Raw genomic sequence first — 21,706 nt, 5'->3', positions numbered from 1 at the left:
AAATATTAATCTAAAATAGTTCGAACATCAAAAACGAAATTACTCACCTGTGGCCAGGAGATCCCAGTGCCGTATCTTTGAGCCCAGCACTGAACCTAAAAAGTAATTATAACCTTGATTTACTGACGTCCTTTACCCTGCTGCCTGGTCCTGCCTGGTATTGTTGCTCAGTGCCGCATTGCTGTGTGATTTGCCTTTGCCATTTAATAATTATTTAACTCACTACTCTGGCTAACGCTGCAGCGCGAGGGATATTTACTCGTTCTGGGACATTTCTAGAGCCTCTGGGGGACTGCTGACACGGCGCTCACTGTTACACAGAAAGGAAAACTTTGAGGGCATTGTTTGCACGGTGCTCGATTTTCTAACGCTAATTAACATAGCGCGACCCTACTGCTAGCCCAGACAGTCACCTGAGCCCCAGCCTACCTCCAGTTGCGTTTCTCCCCACGCTGCCGCCATCTTACACGTGTTGTTGTTTGTTGTTGGTGCCTCAGAGCCTGACCCCCACAGCCCGCCCCGCCTCCCTGCTGACCCGCCCTCGCCCCTTCCCCTCATCCAACCATATATGACAGATGCATTCTCGCGCAGCGGTCACGCGCTGCGGACGCGCCCCAGTTGCGCCAAAGGTAAGCCCGTCTACGCCCGTCCGCGCCTGGACCGCGCCCAGCGCCAGACCCCCTGGCCCCCGTCCCACCCACCCCACCCGCATTACTTACGACGCCTCCACCCTCCTAGCCCTTAACCCCGGCCGTCTCTGAAACTGCGCACAAGCCGCCCCTGGACACACCCATGGACCCTTCTCTTGCAATTCCTGCAAGTTCGACGGCACCAAGACCAACTCCTCATCCACGAACACCAAACAGATCTCCGACACTAACCACCTTAAATGCATCCTGCTCAACACCCGATCGGTCCCAGACACGCCATCGACCTCTGGAATCTACTAGACACAATCTCCCCGGACGTCGCCTTCCTAACAGAAACATGGATGAACGCCTCCTCAGCCCCAGACATCACCATTGCCATCCCGGAAGGCTACAAGATCATCCGTAAGGACCGCACCGACCAAACTGGAGGAGGCATCGCCATCGTCCATAAGAACTCCATCCGCATCTCTACCTGCTCAGACGTCAACCTTGACAGCGCCGAACACCTTCACTTCCAGATCCACACCGACCCCAAGACCACACTCAGAGGCACCCTCCTCTACCGACCTCCAGGATCCCGCGCACAATTCAGTGACGACATCATCGACTTTATCACCCCACACGCCCTCCCCTCCGAGGAATACATTCTACTTGGAGACCTCAACTTTCACCTGGAAAAGAGCTTTGACTGCAACACCACCACCCTCCTGGACAATCTCGCCAACCTCGGACTTAAACAACTTGTTAATACCCCCACCCACATCGCAGGTCACACACTCGACCCCATCTTCTCCTCCAGCAAACATATCTCCTTCAGTCACACCACAACTCTACACTGGACGGACCACAGCTGCGTTCACTTTACCTACAATAAGACCACAACTCACAACCTCCCTCAACCTACTCTACGAAGAAACTGGAACAAAATCACCATCGACCAGATCTCCTCATCGCTGCTTCAAAACCCCCTTGTCCACACCTCAAACCCCGACCAAGCAGCCATTAACTTCACCCAATGGCTATCTAACAGCGCCGACATCCTAGCACCGTTGAAAAAACGTCAAACCAAACTAGGCAGCAAAAACGCCTCCTGGTTCAACGACGATCTTAAGAAATCTAAGAAACTCTGTCGCTCCCTCGAGAAGACCTGGAAAAAAGACCCAAACACCATCACCAGGGACGCCTTCAAAAACGCCACCCGCATACACCACCAACTGATCCGGACTGCCAAGAAAGCCGCATTCAAAGACCGACTAGATAACAACGCCCATAACAGCAAGGAATTATTCAACATCGTCAAAGAATTTACCGACCCCTCCGCCAACTCCAACGACATCACCCCCTCTCAAGCCCTCTGCGACTCCCTAGCTTCCTTCTTCCACAACAAAATCGCAGACATCCACAACAGCTTCGACAACCAACCCTCCCAACCCTCCGCCGTACCTTCACCCCCCTTGAACATCCTTAATGACTGGAACCCAATCTCCACTGAGGACACCATCCGCCTGATGAACTCCATCCACTCAGGATCCCCCACAGACCCATGCCCTCACCACATCTTCAACAAAGCTGATTCCATCATAGCACCACACCTCCGAGACGTCATCAACTGCTCCCTCAACTCCGCCACCTTCCCAGAAAGCTGGAAACACGCAGAACTCAGCGCTTTTCTGAAAAAACCCACAGCTGACCCCACCGAACTCAAAAACTACCGACCCATCTCGCTCCTACCATTCCCGGCCAAAGTCATCGAGAAAGCCGTCAACAACCAGCTCGCCACCTTCCTCGAAACCAACAAATCCCTCGACCCTTCACAGTCCGAAATCCCTCGACCCTTCACAGTCCGGCTTCCGAGCCAAACACAGCACGGAGACCGCCCTCATCGCCGCAACAGACGACATTCGAACTCTACTGGACAATGGAGACACAGTCGCCCTCATCCTCCTCGACCTCCCCGCAGCCTTCGACACAGTCTGCCATAGCATCCTTCTACAGCGCCTCAGAAACATCGGAATCCAAGGAAAAGCACTGGAATGGATCACTTTGTTCCTCACCAGAAGAACCCAGAGAGTCCGCCTCCCACCATTCAAGTCAGAGGCCACTGAAGTCATCTGCGGCGTACCGCAAGGATCCTCACTCAGCCCCACCCTCTTCAACGTATACATGAGCCCCCTCGCGGCCATCTCACGCCAACACAACCTCAACATCATCTCCTACGCAGATGACACCCAACTGATCCTCTCACTCACCAAAGACCCTAATACCGCCAAAAACAACCTTCATGAAGGAATGAAAGAAGTAGCCGAATGGATGAAGCATAGCCGTCTAAAACGTAACTCCGATAAAACAGAAGTCCTTATCTTAGGAACCTCCCACTCTGCCTGGGATGACTCCTGGTGGCCAGAGGCTCTTGGAAAAGCACCCATCCCGACGGATCACGCACGGAACCTGGGCGTCATTTTAGACTCCTCACTCTCGATGTCCAGACTGGTCAGCGCCGTCTCATCATCTTGCTTCAACATTCTTCGCATGCTCAAAAAAACATTTCGCTGGATCCCCACCGAAACCAGAAAAACGGTCACCCATGCACTGGTTACAAGCCGCCTGGACTATGGAAACACCCTGTACGCCGGCACCACCGCAAAACTCCAGAAAAAACTCCAACGCATCCAGAACGCAGCAGCCAGACTCATACTTGACATCCCACGGAAAGACCACATCTCCAGTCACCTGAAAAAACTCCACTGGCTCCCCGTCAATAAGAGGATTACTTTCCGCCTCCTAACCCACGCACACAAATCACTTTACGAACTCGGACCCGATTGCCTCAACACTCGACTTTCCTTCTACACCCCCCCCCCCCTGCCAGCTACGTTCCTCCAACCAAGCCCTTGCTACCGTACCTCGCATCAATAAAACCACCATGGGAGGTAGATCCTTCTCCTACCTGGCTGCTAAAACCTGGAACTCACTCCCCACTCACCTCCGTCTCACTCAGAATCATCTAGCATTCAGAAAGCAACTCAAAACTTGGATATTTGACAAGTAATCCCCCCACCCTTCCTCAAGCGCCTTGAGACCCTCTGGGTATGTAGCGCGCTATATAAATCCTTCTGACTTGACTTGACTTGACTGTTAACCCAATTTTCCTCCATAGGGAACAATTGTCTAGTTTTCACCAGAAAAACTTCGAAGTGTCCAGTTTCTAAATCTACAAATATTCCTTAAAAATCGCCTGTATGACTTAAACGTATTCTTTCAATTGTTTACAGGAGGTACACCAGTGCTGGATCCCGGATCCAACACGGAGTAAGAAAAAGTAACGATAACCTTACTTACCTGCTAAGTAAATTTCCTCCCATAGGATAACATTGGTGATTCTATGTGAAACGGTTTCTAAATGTCAACTTTTAAAATACAATAATATTCCTTAAAAATCACAACTGTAACCAAAACTCTTTTCCTCAATTGTTTACAGTAATGTCCCAGGACTGAATCTAGGATCCAGTCCTGTGGTTAAAAAAGTAATCTATAAAGTAACTAATTGCATTTAACTAGAAATTCCCATTGAGCTCAATGTCACATTGTGTTTAAAATTGTGTTGCCTATTGCAACAACTATAGCTATTGTACTCAAAAGTCTATTGCCTATTTGAAAATTATTTAACTAAAGTATCGCATTCTGAGAAAGTATAATTCAATACCTATTGTTGGTTCTAAAATAAAACTACATATTTTTATACAAACAATTGGCCTAGAGTTCAGTTCTTGAGAGTGAGAGATCATTTGCTGACTGAGTTTGTACAAAAATGCTTTACACTGTCCTCTGAGACTGCCTTACTGCTCGACCAAGCTACCACTTTAGAGAGTAAGGTTATATCTAACTTTAGCTTCTGCCATACCTCTGGGGACTGTGGACTCTGTGCACACTGTACCTTACTTTTGTCCAGTATATAGAGCCACTTTCTTACACCAATCCATCCAGCACACAGAAAGTTTCTAAGAATTGTGGTAAGTAAACATCATTTTCAATTCAAAGTACAACCCTTTGGAGTAACAGGCCGAAGGGCATTCACAAAATGTCTTGCAGTAGTAGCAGCTAAACTAAGAAGAGAAAACATTCATATGTTTCCTTATCTCGACGATTGGCTGATCAAGAGTCCAGACAAATACAATTGTGTAGCAGACAAACAAAATAAAAAAAATTTAGTGCATCTATTCGGTTCCTCAATCAATGTGACAAAATCACATCTCCAACCATCCGAAATTGAACTTTATCCGTGGTCCATTCTCAATACCATTCCCCGGACAGTTAACCCGTATCCCCAAAGGGTTCTCAATCTCCAGAACAATCTCCGGAACAAACAGCGGTCACAAGAAAGGGGGAATTATGAAAGATCTAGTGTTGGTCTCACCAAAGGTTCATCAAGCTCTATCATGGTGGAACAACCACAACATTTTAGCAGGGAAAGCCTTCAAGGATTTAATCCCGCAAATAACAATCGCACCAGATGCATCACTTCTGGGATGGGGAGCTCATATAAAGGACATTGTGGGTCAGGAATTCTGGACTCCACAACAGTTGCTACATATCAACATGTTGAAGCTATTAGCCATTTTGCTGGCTCTCAAAGCATTTTTTTTTACAAAAATGACAGCAAAGGCAGTTCTTCTACGCACAGACATTCTCCACCCGCCGCGCGGCCCACCTGGCCACCCTCGACCTTCAGGACGCTTATTTTCATGTGCCAATCTTCCCCAGACACAGAAAATTCTTACGATTCAGATTGGCTGGCAGGGACTTTCAGTTCAGAGTCCTTCCCTTTGGACTTCGGTCAGCAGCCCATGTCTTCACAAACGTTCTAGCACCAGTGGCAGCACACCTTCGCTTAGAGGGCATTCAAATTTTCCCATACTTGGATGACTGCCTTAGCAAGGCGAGTTCTTTTACAAAGGCAAGCGCACACATTCAAAGATGTCTATCGCTATTCCAATCTCTGGGTCTTCCAACAACTTCGACAAATTTCATCTCATTCCATCGCAAAGAAAGACCTTCTTGGGAGCCACGCTGGACACCCAGTTAACAAAGGCTTTCATCTCAAAAGAGGCAAAACAAGATCTGCAAGCTAGCTTGCCTGTTGCAAGAAAAAGAGTAAGTTTCAGTTCGATTGTTCAAATCTTTCCTAGGGATTATTTCATCCTGTATCCCTCTAATACCGAACTGCCGTCTCAGAATGAGGCCTTTAAAGGAAGAACACAACCTCAGAATGGTTGCAGGTCTCAGGGTCGTTCGACGACATCATTCTTATAACTCCTCGAACGCGAAAAGCCTTTCTCTGGTGGACTCTGATAAGGAATTTGCAAGAGGGATGTTCATTCCTGACAGAAATACCAAGTTTCACCATCACAACGGATGCTTCTCTCGAAGGATGGGGAGCACACCTTCAGGGGATGCAAGTCAGCAGAAAGTGGAATGTGCAGAAAAAGAAGTGGCACACCAACCTCCTGGAACTACGGGCCATTTTCTTGGCCTTGAAGTCTTTTCAAACAGTCATACAAGGTGCTTCGGTACTAATTCGGACAGACAACACCACAAGTATGCATTACTTAAACAAACCGGGCCGTACGAAGTCGGCCCTGCTCTCTCAACAAGGCCAGGAGATTTGGGACTGGGCACTGAGTCACAAGATCAACATCTCAGCGGTCCATGTTCCAGGGATCTCCAATTCTCTAGCAGATTCCCTCAGCGGATCTTCAATATCCAACCACGAATGGGAGATACATCAACCAACGTTAGACGGGTTCTTCCAGGCGTGAGGCCATCCCGATCTGGACCTGTTTGCAACCAGCCAGAACTGTAAATGCCTACACTTTTCCCCCCAAGGATTCGTTCATCGAATGCAATTTCGATGAACTTGTCACAAATATATGCATATGCCTTTCCTCTGATTCTGTTGGTTCCCAGAGTCATCTGCAAGATGAAGAAACAGCCTTGCCGCCTCATTCTCATTGCTCCCAGATGGCCACGCCAATACTGGTTCACCGAACTTCTCCTCCTTTCGGAGCGCGATCCCATTCAGTTTCCACCAATACCGAACCTTCTGTCCATCCAACAGGGTCAGATCTGTCGCCTGGACCCAGCATCCTTGAGATTAGCAGCTTGGCTCCTCAACACCTTGAATTTGCACACTTAGATATTCCGGCAGATTATCAAGTTTTAGCCAACGCTCGAGCACCTGCCACGATTAAGACATACAAACTCAAATGGAAAAGGTTTTGCGCGTGGTGTCAGTCTGTCAATTTGCATCCAATTCACGCCAAGCCAGAACAGATGGCAAAATCTGGATTATCTCATTCCACGTTGAAGGTGTTTTTGGCAGCTATCTCAAGATTTCGTCAGGATGGTTCTAACTCTCTCTACTCAACTAGAGTTATTCAGCAATTCTTTAAAGGACTATTTAGAATGTTTCCTCCGATTCGGCGTCCACCTCCAGCCTGGCATTTGAATGTGGTACTCTCACAACTCATGCGGCACCTCTTTGAACCTATTCATGAAGTGGACTTAAAGTTCCTTTCTTGGAAGATATCACTGCTGTTATCGCTGACATCAGCAAGAAAGGTCAGCGACATTTAAACATTCACGATTAAGTCCCCTTTTCTACAGTTCACATGAAATTCAGTGGTGCTTCCTACCAATCCCAGCTTCATGTCTAAGATTTTCACCTTAATGAACCGATAATTCTGAAGAAAAAAAATCCAAATCCTCAAACAGCTGCTGAAAGAGCTTTACATTCCCTTGACATCAGGCGATTTCTCAAGTTCTATCTGCAACGAACTGCAACAATTCGGAAATCAGATCAACTATTTGTAGCATACGGAAGGCTACGTCAAGGTTACTCTGTATCCAAACAGACCATAGCTCGTTGGATGTCCTCGATGATTAGTCTGTCATATCAGCAGGCGGGAAGACCTGTACGCACCATGCCGAGAGCACATTTTACGAGAGCGATCTCCTCATCCACCACTCTTTTTTGCTGAGGTGCCGCTTCATCAGATTTGCAGATCGGCAGCCTGGTCCAGCAGGAACACTTTTACCAAACATTACTGTTTGGACAATGCAAGTGATGCAGATACGTCAGTGGGTCAAGCTGTTCTCCGCAATCTTTTTAAATAAAGTGAGCCTCTGTTCTCCCTACTCCTCTATGCTCTTTTTTTTATACGCCTATTTATGAATTGTTTTTTATATCCTACCCAGTATGCATATGTAAGCACTATTGTATTTATATACGTTTAAGATTTATTCATGCTGCATTATAATAAGCATATGTACATACATACTGTGATACAAGGAGCGTCTAATGAGCATTATGGTTTGTACTGTTATCTACTGATTCAAGCATGTGAATCTATGAAAGACACCCCAATACTGGAGAAGAACAATAGTTACCTGTAATCTGTGGTTCTCCAGTATTGGTGTCTTTCATAGATTCACATGCAACCCGCCCATCTCCCCTCAGAGGCTCTTTAGGCTATGATGTTTAGCTTCACTCCTGTGCGAGAACATCTGAGAGCCTGAGCCTCTGGGGAGAACACTCTGGTGGGTGCTGGCGCCTGATTGGCTGCAGTTTGGACTATACAAAATGAGTATGATAGTCATGAGTGTGGAAGTTTTTGCTCTTGTAGCTTAGGGCTACTTTACTTCCTGGTTGTTTATTACCAAGGTTTTTTGGTTATTATGTGCAAAATATTGCTTTTTTTATGTACCTTGGGACTCCCACTCCGACGGGGAATGATTCAGGCATGTAAATCTATGAAAGACACCAATACTGGAGAACCACAGATTACAGGTAAGTAACTATTGTTTATCCATCTCCTAGTCCAATACCTACCAGGAGAGGAGAACGCCATGGCGGATCTCCTCAGTAGAACACACGAATGTAAGACACCGCGTGCGTTAATAGAAACATACCTCTAAAGGTGGGGAACACCCACAATAGACCAGTTTGCAACAAAGTAAAACGCAAAATGCCAAAGCTTTGAATCCAGACATCCACACCCACTGTCTAAGGGTAATGCTGTATGGATGAATTGGTCCGGGATATTTGCGTACGCTTTCCTCCTTTCTCACTGCTACCTTACTTAGTTAGGAAACTCTGACTTCAATAACTCTCATTCTAATCACATCAACATGGGCTTGCCAACCATGGTATACAACACTATTAGAGCTCTCAATACAACCTCAAGAGAAGCTACCAAATTATCCAAATCTTCTAATCACAGCAATGGCAGGGTGAGATATCCCAACGCTCAACAGCGCAGTCTTATAATCTGGCACCGGAGGTCTTGGAATTTGGATACCTCAATCTACCTGAAGAATGTATGAACATCTTGAAAGAATAAAGAAGACCTACAACAAGAGCATGCTATGCAGCTAAATTGAAGGGTTTTGTATATTATTGTGATAGTCAACACATTAACTCTTCTCCAACAGAACAGCAACTAATTTGCTATCTGATATATTTACAAAAGTCACAATTAGCGTACACCTCAATACGATTGCATCTAACAGCTATTGCGGCATATTTACAAAACAGAAAACTCCAATCCCTTTTTCATATTCCTGTATGAAAGCCTTCATGGAGGGATTAAAAAGGGTCATTCCACCACATACATCATCAGTACCAGTGTGGAATTTAAACATTGTACTAACACGATATATGGGACAACCGTTTGAGCCACTACACAATTGTCAAATAACATTTTTTAACATGGAAAGTAGCTTTCCTGGAAGCTAGAACATCAGTTACAAGGGTCAGTATAATACATGCTCTCACCATTGAATAGCCTTATTTCCAAGTCTTCACAGACAAAGTGTATGTACGTACTAACCCGAAACTTTCGCCCAAGGTTATTAAACCATTTCATTTAAATCAAACCTTGAAACTGACAGTTTTCTTTCCAAAACCACAAACTGTTGCAGAATGGTAGATAAATACCTTGGATGTTAAATGGGCACTTACGGACTATGTGGAACGTACTAAGCCCTTCAGGAAAACTAACCAACTCTGTCTCCTTTACTAATTCAACAAAAGGAAATGGTATATCTAAAGCTGGTATAGCAAGATTGATTAAGTGCATTCAAATGTTCGAGGCATGTGGGCTGCTGAATTCATATCTGTGCATAGATCGCCGCCTAGTGTTGGGTCCGGATGATTGCACATTGTTGTCCTGGAAGAGTCTTCGAAGTATCACGAGATAGGTGGCTCCTCCCCTGGACTACAGTGCGCATGGGCATCGCCTCCATCCCCAGATTGTTTTTTTCCGCCATTGGGTTCGGATGTGTTTCGGTTCCCTCTGTCGGAATCGATAGTTGTTTAACTTTTCTAACTTGAGACCAAAAGGTCTTTAGGATTTGCGTCGGTATTGTCATTCGTTCGGGTTTGTTTATTCATCGGCTCCGAACACTTGCTGCCCTTCCGTGTGCTGTCGGCGCGGACGGGCCTACACGACGCTCCAGACTACTCGACATGGAACAAACTCCGTTTAAGAGGTGCCCGGTGTGCACCTCAAAGTATTCACACCTCGACGTGCACCCAGTGTGCTCCAAGTTCCGGTGCAAGAAGACTCTCAAGCTTCGTAGGGCCGCTAGACTCCAGGCCCAGTTATCGGCGCCCCGCCGGACAACATCTTTGAGGAAGACGTTGATGACGACACCGTCCTACAAGTTTCGGACTCCAGCCCGGCGTCGGAGGATGACAACTACGACGCGGGGGACGAGGAGTTTGAGGAAGTCGTCGGTGGGGTAGGGGACGACGACGGGGCCATTGCCACCGTGGAGGATAGCTCCGAGGAGGAGCATCCTCAGACTGACTCAGGGGTCAATCCCCATTATACGGCCCAGGTCGAGGGATCATCTTCGGGCCTTACCCAAGACCTTACTGCTCGTCCCACGGCCCGCCTCCCGGCCCGGCCACGGACATTGGTGATGCGCCACTCCCGGTACAGAAACCGAAAGTGAAGCCATCAGGGTCCACACCAGCGGTGTCGAAAGTGAAAGTCGCACTGGTGAAACTAAAGGCTCCAAAGGCCTCAGCGCCTAGGACGTCCAAAATGGCCGCCGACGTCACGAGCCGTGCTAAGATGGCCGACCCGAAGACCCCGGTGTCGAAGCCGAAGGCGAAGACGACCGACGCGGCCGCGTCGGCGCCGAAGAAGGTCGACGACCCGAAAAGAGCCTCGAAGACTCGTCAAGACGACCCCGAAGCTCTGGCTGCGCCGATTCCGGTCGACAAGGCCAAGGGTGGTGATGTGTCGGATCCGAAGACCGTGCCTTTGATCGCCGACCCGACTCCGGACTCAGGGGACTCGCTCGAGCCGGTCCAGCCCTCACCGTCCTTGACCAAGAAGGTCACGGAGTCCCTTCAACGTATTCGGAAGGACGCAGTGGCTCCCGGACCGAAGGATGTGGTGCCGAAGCCTCCACAGAAACCGGCAAAGGCGCAGACGCCAATCCATTTCACGCTGCCGCCGAAGACGACGCCGAAGGCTTTCGCTCCAAAACACGGGCCCGGGGCGCCCTCGAAGCTGGTGTCGGCGCAGAAAGCATCATTGGTGGTGTCGCAGCCTCGGCTCCAGCCACTCACGGACGAGGAGCGTCGAGAGGTTATCATCGACGCCAACACAGGCAAACTCTCTCTCCTTAAAAGGAAGATCACCCCCGAGCCAGTGTTGGAACATTTTCGTATTCCACTCAAAAAGAAGTTGGACTCTGCGGGTACTTCTGCCCCTGTGGAGCCTGCATCTCCACAAAATTTAAGACTCTCACCAGCTCACTCTATCGCTGGGGAAGGCGACGGAGATGAGGAGGACGAGTACAATTATCCAGCGTACTCGGATCCGGAGGAGGTCAATGAACCTTGGTCTGCTGGAGGCGACCCTGAGGACCCTCAGTCAGGTCATGAACCACAACTTTTTGCAGCAAAAACTTCTCCAACAGAGGACTCAGCAGCCTTCAACGCTCTGATTGAGAGAGCTGCGGCTAACCATGATGTCGACCTCCATGCGGACCCAGTGGATGTCGATTTTCTGTTTGACACCTTCTCAGTGGCTGAAAAGACTGTCAAGACATTGCCTATGCTCAAGGGGGTGCTGAAGCACGCGCCTGAGGTTTTCAAGGATCCCACTCGGGCGCGGGTCATCAATCCTCGTATTGACAAAAAATACAAGGCAGCGCCCACTGATCCAACGTACATCAAGGGACACTTGCCACTGGACTCTTTGGTTGTATCCAACGCACGCAAGCGGGCAAACTCGCAAACCACGGGTGATGCTCCTCCCCCAGATAAAGAATCGAAGATCTTTGAAGCCTCAGGAAAACGTATTGCTGCACAGGCAGCTAATATTTGACGCATTTCAAACACGCAGGCCCTACTTGCACGCTACGATAGGGCGCACTATGACACCCTAGAAACACTTCTGCAGCACGTACCTGATCAGTACAAAGAGGGTGCTGAAATGTTAATTCAGGAGGGGAAGCTAATCACCAACGCTTCCATCAAGTGTGCACTGGACGTGGCTGATACCGCCTCCAGGGCGGTCAACACCAGTGTGTTACTGCGTAGACATGCATGGCTTAGAATATCAGGGTTTAAACCAGACACACAGACAACCATCTTAAATCAAACAGTTAATCCAGACCACCTGTTTGGCCCTGAAGTGGATGCAACCCTTGAAAAAATGAAGAAAGACACGGACACTGCTAAGTCTATGGGGGCCCTCCAATCCCAGCAGTTTCGGGGTGGTTCCTTTTGCCGCTCCAATAACAGAGGCACCTCAAGGGGTCAGGCATCACAATCCACGCAGTACTTTAAAAGCAACACCCAAACCTCATACACCAACAAGGGTAGAGGTGGCTACAGGGGCAACAACGTCAAAGGCAGAGGACGTGGAAACAACAGCTCCAGGTCCTCCACCACCAACAAACAGTGACGCCTTGTCACTGCCCCCCGACCACACAACACCGGTCGGGGGGAGACTCCAGCAGTTCCTGCCCGCGTCGAAATCCATCACCACGGACAGGTGGGTCAAATCTCTTATCCAGTACGGTTACTGTCTGGAACTTACTTCCACTCCACCAAACATACCTCCAAGAAGCCGTCCTATGTCCGGCGAGCACTTGCACTTGTTGCAGCAGGAGGTCGAAGTCATGCTACAAAAAGGGGCAATAGAGGTCGTGCCACTGCAAGAAAGGGGAACAGGAGTTTACTCTCTGTACTTTCTAATCCCCAAAAAGGACGGATCCCTCAGGCCCATCCTGGACCTCAGGCCCCTCAACTGGTACATTCTGTCAGAACACTTCCATATGCTCACGTTGCAGCAGGTTCTCCCTCTGCTTCGGCAGAAGGGACTTCCTGGCTACGCTAGATCTCAAGGATGCATACTTTCATATTCCCCTGCATCCTTCACACAGGAAGTACCTCAGATTCACGATTCAAGACCAGCACTACCAGTTCAGGGTTCTGCCTTTCGGGGTCACCACAGCGCCAAGAGTTTTTACAAAGTGCCTGGCGACTGTGGCGGCGCATCTAAGACGCCAGAACGTCCACGTCTATCCTTATCTGGACGACTGGCTCATTCAGGCAAAGTCAGAACAGCAGTGCGCCGACCACGTGTCCCGCACCATTCATCTCCTGCACGATCTGGGATTCTCACTGAATTACCCAAAATCCCATCTCCAACCCGCCCATATACGGCAGTATCTGGGCGCGACAATAGACACTCTGGCAGCCACTGCGCAGCCAAATTCAGTGAGAATCGCCAGTATCCAGACGCTGATCCAACGATTCAGACCTCAGCACTCGCTTCCAGCGAAGGTGTTCATGCAGTTGATAGGCATGATGGCCTCCTGCATCTCCATCGTCCCGCACGCAAGGTTACATATGCGTCCGCTTCAGGAGTGCCTAGCACGTCGGTGGACTCAGGCTCACGGGCAACTAACAGACCTAGTGTTGGTGAGCGGTCGAGCATACAACTCTCTGCATTGGTGGAATCCACAAAACCTTTGCAAGGGCCGACCGTTCCAAGAGCCTGTGCCACAGATTATCCTGACGACGGACGCTTCTCTCCAGGGATGGGGAGCGCATGTACTCCACTACACAGTGCAGGGACTATGGACAGTACAGCAGAGGAAGATGCACATCAATGTACTGGAACTGATGGCGATCTTCATGGCCTTAAAGGCATTCAAAGTACATCTGTGCAACAAGGTCGTGTTGATCCGGACGGACAACATGACGGCCATGTACTACATTCAGAAGCAGGGAGGCACACACTCTCCGCAGCTGTCTCATCTGGCTCAGAGCATGTGGAAGTGGGCCATTCAGAGGAACATATTCCTCATGGCGGAGCATCTCCCAGGCAAGGACAATCAGATGGCGGACCTGCTCAGCAGGCACAGCCACCAAATGCACGAGTGGGAGATACATCCATCAGTACTCCAACCGTACTTCCGAAGGTGGGGTCATCCAGAGATAGACCTGTTCGCCACAAGGGAGAACGCAAAATGCCAAAGCTTCGCCGCCAGGTTCCCACACCCGCAATCGCAGGGCAATGCGATATGGATGAACTGGTCAGGCAGATTTGCGTACGCTTTTCCCCCAGCACCTCTGATACCGCTGGTGGCGCGCAAGCTCAGGCAGCACTCGATGACTCTCATCCTGGTTGCTCCAACGTGGGCTCGCCAACCATGGTACACCACGTTTCTGGAACTTTCCGTGGTACCGCATCAAAGGCTTCATCTCACACCCAGCCTTCTGACGCAGAGCCATGGCGACATTCAGCACCCAGATCCGCAACAGCTCAACCTGGCGATCTGGCTCCTGAAGTCCTAGAGTTTGGCTATCTCAATCTTCCCCCCGATTGCATGGACATCATTCGGGAGGCAAGGAAGCCCACTACTAGAGCATGTTATGCGGCTAAATGGAAGCGATTTGTCGTTAACTGTGTAAACCACGACATCGACCCGCTGGATGCTTCCATTCAGAACATCATTTGTTACCTGTTCCATCTGTACCAATGCAATTTGGCGTATTCTTCCATCCGCATTCACCTGTCTGCTATGGCCGCATACCTCCAGAATAGGCAACACCTTTCACTTTTCAAGGTTCCTGCTATCAAGGCATTTCTGGAAGGACTCAAAAGGGTCATTCCACCACGGACACCACCAGCACCAGAATGGAACCTCAATGTGGTTCTTACAAGGCTGATGGGTCCTCCTTTTGAGCCACTGCACTCTTGTGAGCTTCAGTTTCTAACTTGGAAGGTGGCTTTCTTAGTAGCAATTACATCGCTACGGAGGGTTAGTGAGTTGCAGGCACTCACCATCCAAGAAACCTTTTTCCAAGTACATGCTAACAGGGTGGTGCTCCGTACTAACCCTAAATTTCTACCCAAGGTTGTATCTCAATTCCACATAAACCAGACAATTGAGTTGCCAGTGTTTTTTCAAAACCCTGAATCGCTGGCAGAGCGGATGCTCCACACCCTTGACGTTGAAAGAGCCTTAATGTACTACATTGACAGGACAAAGGATTTTCGAAAGACCAAGCAACTTTTCGTTGCATTTGCCTCACACCACAAGGGTAATGCTATTTCCAAAGCTGGTATCGCTAGGTGGATCGTGAAATGTATTCAGATCTGTTACGCTAAGGCTAAACGCACTCTCACTATTCCACCAAGAGCCCACTCCACCAGAAAGTTGGGGGCCTCTATGGCTTTCCTTGGGAACATTCCCTTAGAGGATATTTGTAGAGCAGCCACATGGTCTACCACACACACTTTTACTAAACATTACTGTGTAGACGTCCACTCTAAACAGCAGGCAGCTGTTGGTCAGGCTGTTCTCAGAACACTTTTTCAAACTGCTGCAGCTGGCACGGGCGGCCGCCGATAAGAGAGGGACTGCTATGTATTCTATGCACAGATATGAATTCAGCAGCCCACATGCCTCGAACTGCAAATGCTACTTACCAGTATGCATCTGTTCTTGGCATGTAGGGCTGCTGACATTCATATCGCCCGCCCTCCTCCCCGGCGCCTGTAGCAGCTGCAGTATTCATATATATGTATGCTCATAGCATGGTCATCACTCACATAGTTCACTCCATCTCTGCCAATGGCTAAAAACAATCTGGGGATGGAGGCGATGCCCATGCGCACTGTAGTCCAGGGGAGGAGCCACCTATCTCGTGATACTTTGAAGACTCTTCCAGGACAACAATGTGCAATCATCCGGACCCAACACTAGGCGGCGATCTATGCACAGATATGAATGTCAGCAGCCCTACATGCCAAGAACAGATGCATACTGGTAAGTAGCATTTGCAATATTATGCAAGAGCAAAAAAAACATTACCACATGCACCAAGAGCTCATTCAACAAGGAAAAAAGGAGCAACTATGGCTTTTAGGAAATATCCCTCTCAATTATATTTGCAAAGCTGCAGCATGGATAAACCCACACACTTTTACAAAAGATTATAGTGTGAATGTTCAATCAAGACAACAAGCTCTAGTTGGACAAACAGTCATTTGAACATTATTTCAAACAACTGCACCATCTCATGCCTAAAGCCAATGAGTGGAGGGATACTACTTTACAGTCTAGGCATAGCATGTGTATCTGCAGCCAACACGTACCATGAATGGATTGTGTCACCTACCCTGTAAGCATCTATTCATGGCGTGTAGTGCTGCAGATTCACATAGATCCTTTCGCCTCCCCAGCAAGAATTAGTTGGTGAAAAAATACCTACAAAGCAGCATGTTTCACAAAAGAATGCTTATGAAGCAGACTATGTTCTCACTCCTTTCATGGCAAAAGCAAAACTGATCATAATGCTTCCTCTAAAAAAACAACTTGCAAGGTCCAACACTAGATGGCAGGAGTATGAATAGCTTGTGAAACTGTAACACTACACACTACGGATAGATGCTTACAGGTAAGTAACCTAATCATTGCAGCATGTTGATTGATGATTTACCAAGCTGTAAAATAGTTGTTAAAGGTAAGTAACATTTTTTAATGTATGTAATTCATAACCAGCAGACTGGACTACGGAAACGCCCTTTACGCGGGGATCAACAAGTCTCTGCTCTGCAAACAGACCATACAGAACACCGCAGCCAGACTCGTCCTCGTCATCCTTCGACACAAACACATCTCCCAACACCTGCGTAACCTCCACTGGCTCTCCGTCGAGAAGAGTAACTTTCAAGATATTAACCCATACCTACAAATGCCTCCACAACACCGGACCCCAATATCTCAATGATAGTCTCCTTCCACGTACCCAAGAGGAACTTCCGATCCACCGACCTCGCCGATACCCCACACATTCGCAGAGCAAGAACGGGTGGAAAAACTTCTTCTACATCGTGGGCAAAACCTAGAATGAGCTCCCGATCGACATCAGACCCACCCTCACCCTGCACATCTTCAGGAAGACCCTCAAGACCTGGCTCTTCGACTGACCGAAGCTTCACTCCACCCCCCACCCCCAGCACCTTTAGTCCCTCACGGGTGAGTAGAGCTCTTAAATAATCCCAGATTGATTGATTCGCATGGAAAAAAATCTTTATTGGTCTCCTACACATCTGGTATCCAAAAAACAGGCTAATAAAATGTGTATTTGTATACTTTATATACTGTGTTTTACAGCTTTATCTTATACCTCTTTTATTTTCCAGATTGGATTCACTACAGACCCACGCATGGCACGCTCCTCTCCCTACCCAACTGATGTCGCCCGTGTAGTGAATGCACCTATTTTCCATGTCAACGCAGATGATCCGGAAGCAGTGGTTTATGTGTGCAATGTGGCTGCAGAATGGAGAAATACCTTTCACAAGGATGTTGTTGTAGATCTGGTATGCTGCTGTAGGCTCTTTCGGCACCATCTGCTTTTCTGTAGTTGTATTTGGGCTTAAAAGCAGAGTGCTCAACATCCCACACACTATACTTCTAGATCAGGTGTTTCCAAACTTTTCTGTAATAGCAGCTACTTAAGTTAAATGAAAACCATACAGAGCTACTAATATTTTGAGTGTGGTAATAGTGATCAGATCATTTTACGTAAGTGGACACTCCATGCAAGGTTACCCACAGTATCGCTTTAGTATCTCATGCATGGTTGCTATCAGTAATGTGAAAAAGGCGTTATCAACTTGGATTCCCTCCACATGGGTAATACATGACCGCCATAACTACAATGCACTGGCACCAAGGTTTTAAAATTAGTAATATGTCACTCAAATATCAGCTTATTGAATATATTTTGACAATCCAATCATTTGTCTCTTAACATCAGTTTTAAGTTCTGAAAATACACACAATTTCATCCCGAATACACACCTTTCAATTTGGGTACACATATAGTAGGTCAGCTAAGCAAACTTTTCTAATTTAGTAAGCTCGGTTGTGCACAGGAGAGATACTTACTAGTAGCTGGAGAGCTACTTGTTGGAGATGCCAGCTTTAGATGTTAGTTCAATTTCACTTCTGTATTTCTTACTCTCCACTTGCTTTCTTACTACGGGTTGATCTATTTTAGCTGTGGGCCCGTTGCGATGCCTGATCCTACACTTATCATCCTTAAATAGGCTTAAGCTATTTCACTATATGTGTATTACCTTGATTGTGCTGACAATGGCTGCTTCTAAGGCATTTTTACACTTTACATAAATATGATGGGCTAATGTTGGTGCAGAAGAGGAAGATGTATATTTTGGTGTACAAGATGATTAATGGATGGATATGCTGCTTTTTTTTCAGAACTTGAGCGTATGTTTTGGTTATTCGGGTGAACCTAGGAGTGTAATCTGTTGATGCTGGGCACAATGAGTGTGTGGAGTTGTTTCAGTGTAAGCTGAGCTAGGTATGTAATTGGTTGAGTGTGCCATTTGATTCAGAATGTCCTGGATTGAATGTGTTTGTTCTGCATAGGGGATATGCGCATAGGCTTAGACTTAAGATAGTGACTTGTCATAAGCTAGGTTAATGCAGATCCGGAACTGCTCCTATAAAGCATGCTGCAACTCTGTTGTGCTTGATGCTTCACCTACCTGCTTGTCCTCTCTATTTTCTTCATCACAGTTCCCTTTTTATGTCTGCAGGTAATGTTTGGTCCTTTTTCTGAAGTTGTTTTCTTTTTGAGCACAATGTAAATATTTGACTTACTTTAATAGTTAAAATCTTGGCTCCTTCACAATGTGTGGGCATTCCTTCCCACTAGTGAAAGGACTGGAAATGATAAATCCAGTACTAGCTTAGGGGGTCCAGTACTTGTGCCCCTCTGTTAGCCAAAGCTAGATGCCAGAGTCAACCTGAGGGTCTGTCTCTTTCAAATGCTTGTCTTCTTTCAGTCCTAGAGGACCATCCTGACTACGTTTATGGCCAGATTTTGCAGGTTTCTGATCCCAGAATCCACAATTAGACCAATTCTGACAGGTCAAGGTGTCTTTGTATTGGCTTCATGTTGAGGCCCGCTTCTGCTGCTTTGAGCCTGGGAGCGTGCCACTGCGTAGGGATTAGGTGAATTTCTCACAGGCGGCAGAAACCTACATTAAACAAATTGAATGGGTGTAATCCTCCATCAACTAGGTAAAACGGTTTTCATGAATGGTAAAGAAAATAGTGTAGATGCCTGCTTGTATGTTAGATAGGATATCACTTGCTCAAAAAAATTTAAACTACCTTTTTATGCAGCACACACTCATTCCAAACAAAAATACACATGTTCATCGGCCCAGCCATAAACAGCAAACGCATACCATCTGTTGTACATCCATGTCCTTGACATGATGAAGGTATAGGATCACATTTGTCCTTGACCTGCATTGGGTATTTATTTTTTTAGTCACATGCTTCATTTTAATTTCCTCTCATTGAGAAGGGAGAGCTACAGTAGTTTTTAAACAGCAGTATTCTGGACAAAAACCTGGAATGGCCAGAGACACAGCCACTTAAGTAACTAAAATAACCAAGTTAGGAGATTTGCCAATGGCTTCCGTAGTCTCCGAAAGTGCAGTATTCTTCAAGGTCACAGCACCTGTATGGCATGAGGAACCCTTAAAAGGATTTACTAGTTACCTGAGGTTGTAGTAGGCTCCCTCCAAGAGGCTATATGTATTGATCCCCACTGTGTGATGTGCAAAACGTGCTTTCTTTGTGAAAGTGGCTACTGCCTTCTCTACACAAGCTGCTTGAGACTGATTTTGATCTCTTGTCTGAAGCATGTGCTCTGTTGGTAGATTGCCTCTTAGCTACTCCACCTAAAGTCCATTCACTACCTCATAACTCTGGTCATTTGGCCTTCATGTATGAGACATACATGAAAAATAAATGTTTGTGGCTGTAGACACATATGCTGTGCATACTCCTGCCATCTAATGTTGGGCTCGGACATTGCAAGTTTTTCTTCGAATAAGTCTTTCGAGTTACGAGATCTCAGTGACTTCTCGACTTTGCATGCAATTTGTATGGGGGTCCCTTAAGGTGGCAGCCCTTAAGGACCGTCTTTAATATCCATGCCCTAGGGCCGAGGGGTACCATTTGCTGCTAGGGACTTATGGAGTGCTAAAGTATGTGCCAGTTGTCCTTGGAAATGGCCACAGCACCCAAAATGAGGGAGGGAGGGATGTTTTTCCCCAGGCCTGGAAAACTTACATCGAGATAAATGTGAGCGTAATAGAAACCTTCCAAACCCCGTTAGCTACAGTGGTTCTAAGTAGGGATGGGGGTAACTCATGTACTAGTGTGAAGTTACAGAAAAATTCAGCAAAATTACGCAAGGAACCTAAACGTGCATTTTGGGCTATATTTGTAGCACAAAATGCACAATTATGTCTAAAGTGAACCTGAGGATGCATTATGCGCTATGCAAATAGCTCTAAATGAGACAGAAATAAACAGCAGCAGTCTCGTTCCTGTGCGCTTGCTGTAGGCATTTTTTATGTAAATTACACGAAATTATGTAATTACTTTGTTTTAAGTAATTTTGCATCAATATTACCAAAATGACTCTTATCAAAACCCTGTACAGGCAGGGGGGGGGGGGGGGGGGACACCTCTGCTATATAGGGGTCACAGGCCCTCCACTGCACAAGAACTCTGACCTGATTAACATAGCAGATTTTCTCATGGTGGCCCCTCTTGGGATTGGGGTCACTGACTGACCGTTGCATAAGAGTAACTTCCCTCTTGGTATACCAGTTTACAGCGGCCCCTTCTGGTATACAGGGTCAGTGGTTCCTCACTGCATATGGGCACAGCGACGATCACAGCTCACTTCCTGGTGTCCCTCCTCTGGCATATGAGAGACTTTCCCTGCACATGGGCAATGACAGGATCCATTCAGCAGTCGTCTCCCCACGCCTCACAAAGGGAATCTACTCAACCGGTTTCCCCACTGGACCTTGGTCCCACCAATACACTCCTCTTCCTCACAGGGCACCCTGGCAAGCAGGTAGGCACTGGTGCGGGCGCAGATCTGCTTAGCCGAAGAGCCAGGTCTTAAGGGTCTTCCTGAAGGTGTTCAGGGAGGGGGCGCGTCTGAAGTCTGCCGGTTGCTCGTTCCAGGTCTTGGCTGCAATGTGAGAGAAGGATCTTCCGCCTGCTCTGGCTCTGTGGATGTGCGGGGTTTCGGCCAGTGTGAGGTTGGAAGATCAGAGGTTTCTTTTGTGTACGTGGAAGTTGATTCTGTCATTGAGGTATTTGGGTCCGTTATTGTGTAGGCGTGAGTGAGGATTTTGAAAGTGACTCTTTTCTTCATGCAGAGGCAGTGAAGACTTTGTAGATGTTTGCTGATATGTTCGTGTCGGGGATGCCGAGGACAAGTCTGGCGGTGGTGTTCTGTATTGTATGGAGTTTGCGGAGTAGGGGCTTGTTGATGCCGCCTTAGTGTGTTTCCGTAGTCCAGTCTGCTGGTGATGAGTGCATGGGTGACTGTCTTCCTTGCCTCAGGGGTAATCCACTTGAAGGTCTTGCAGACGATGCGGAGG

General features: G+C 47.5%; 1 protein-coding gene across 4 annotated transcripts in view; it reads left to right on the top strand.

The window, feature by feature from the left end:
* OGDH (oxoglutarate dehydrogenase) overlaps nucleotides 1-21,706 on the top strand; it is a 514,759-nt gene that overhangs the window by 316,183 nt on the left and 176,870 nt on the right. For all 4 annotated transcript variants that reach the window (XM_086943425.1, XM_086943426.1, XM_086943424.1 and 1 more), the window contains one exon: nucleotides 17,396-17,575. In XM_086943425.1, the coding sequence (XP_086799551.1) occupies nucleotides 17,396-17,575 (180 nt within the window). The remainder of the gene's footprint in view (nucleotides 1-17,395; nucleotides 17,576-21,706) is intronic.

The sequence above is a fragment of the Lissotriton vulgaris genome, chromosome 11 (assembly GCF_964263255.1).
Source record: "Lissotriton vulgaris chromosome 11, aLisVul1.2, whole genome shotgun sequence".
NCBI lineage: Eukaryota > Metazoa > Chordata > Amphibia > Caudata > Salamandridae > Lissotriton > Lissotriton vulgaris.
This window is presented reverse-complemented; position numbering and strand designations above follow the sequence as displayed.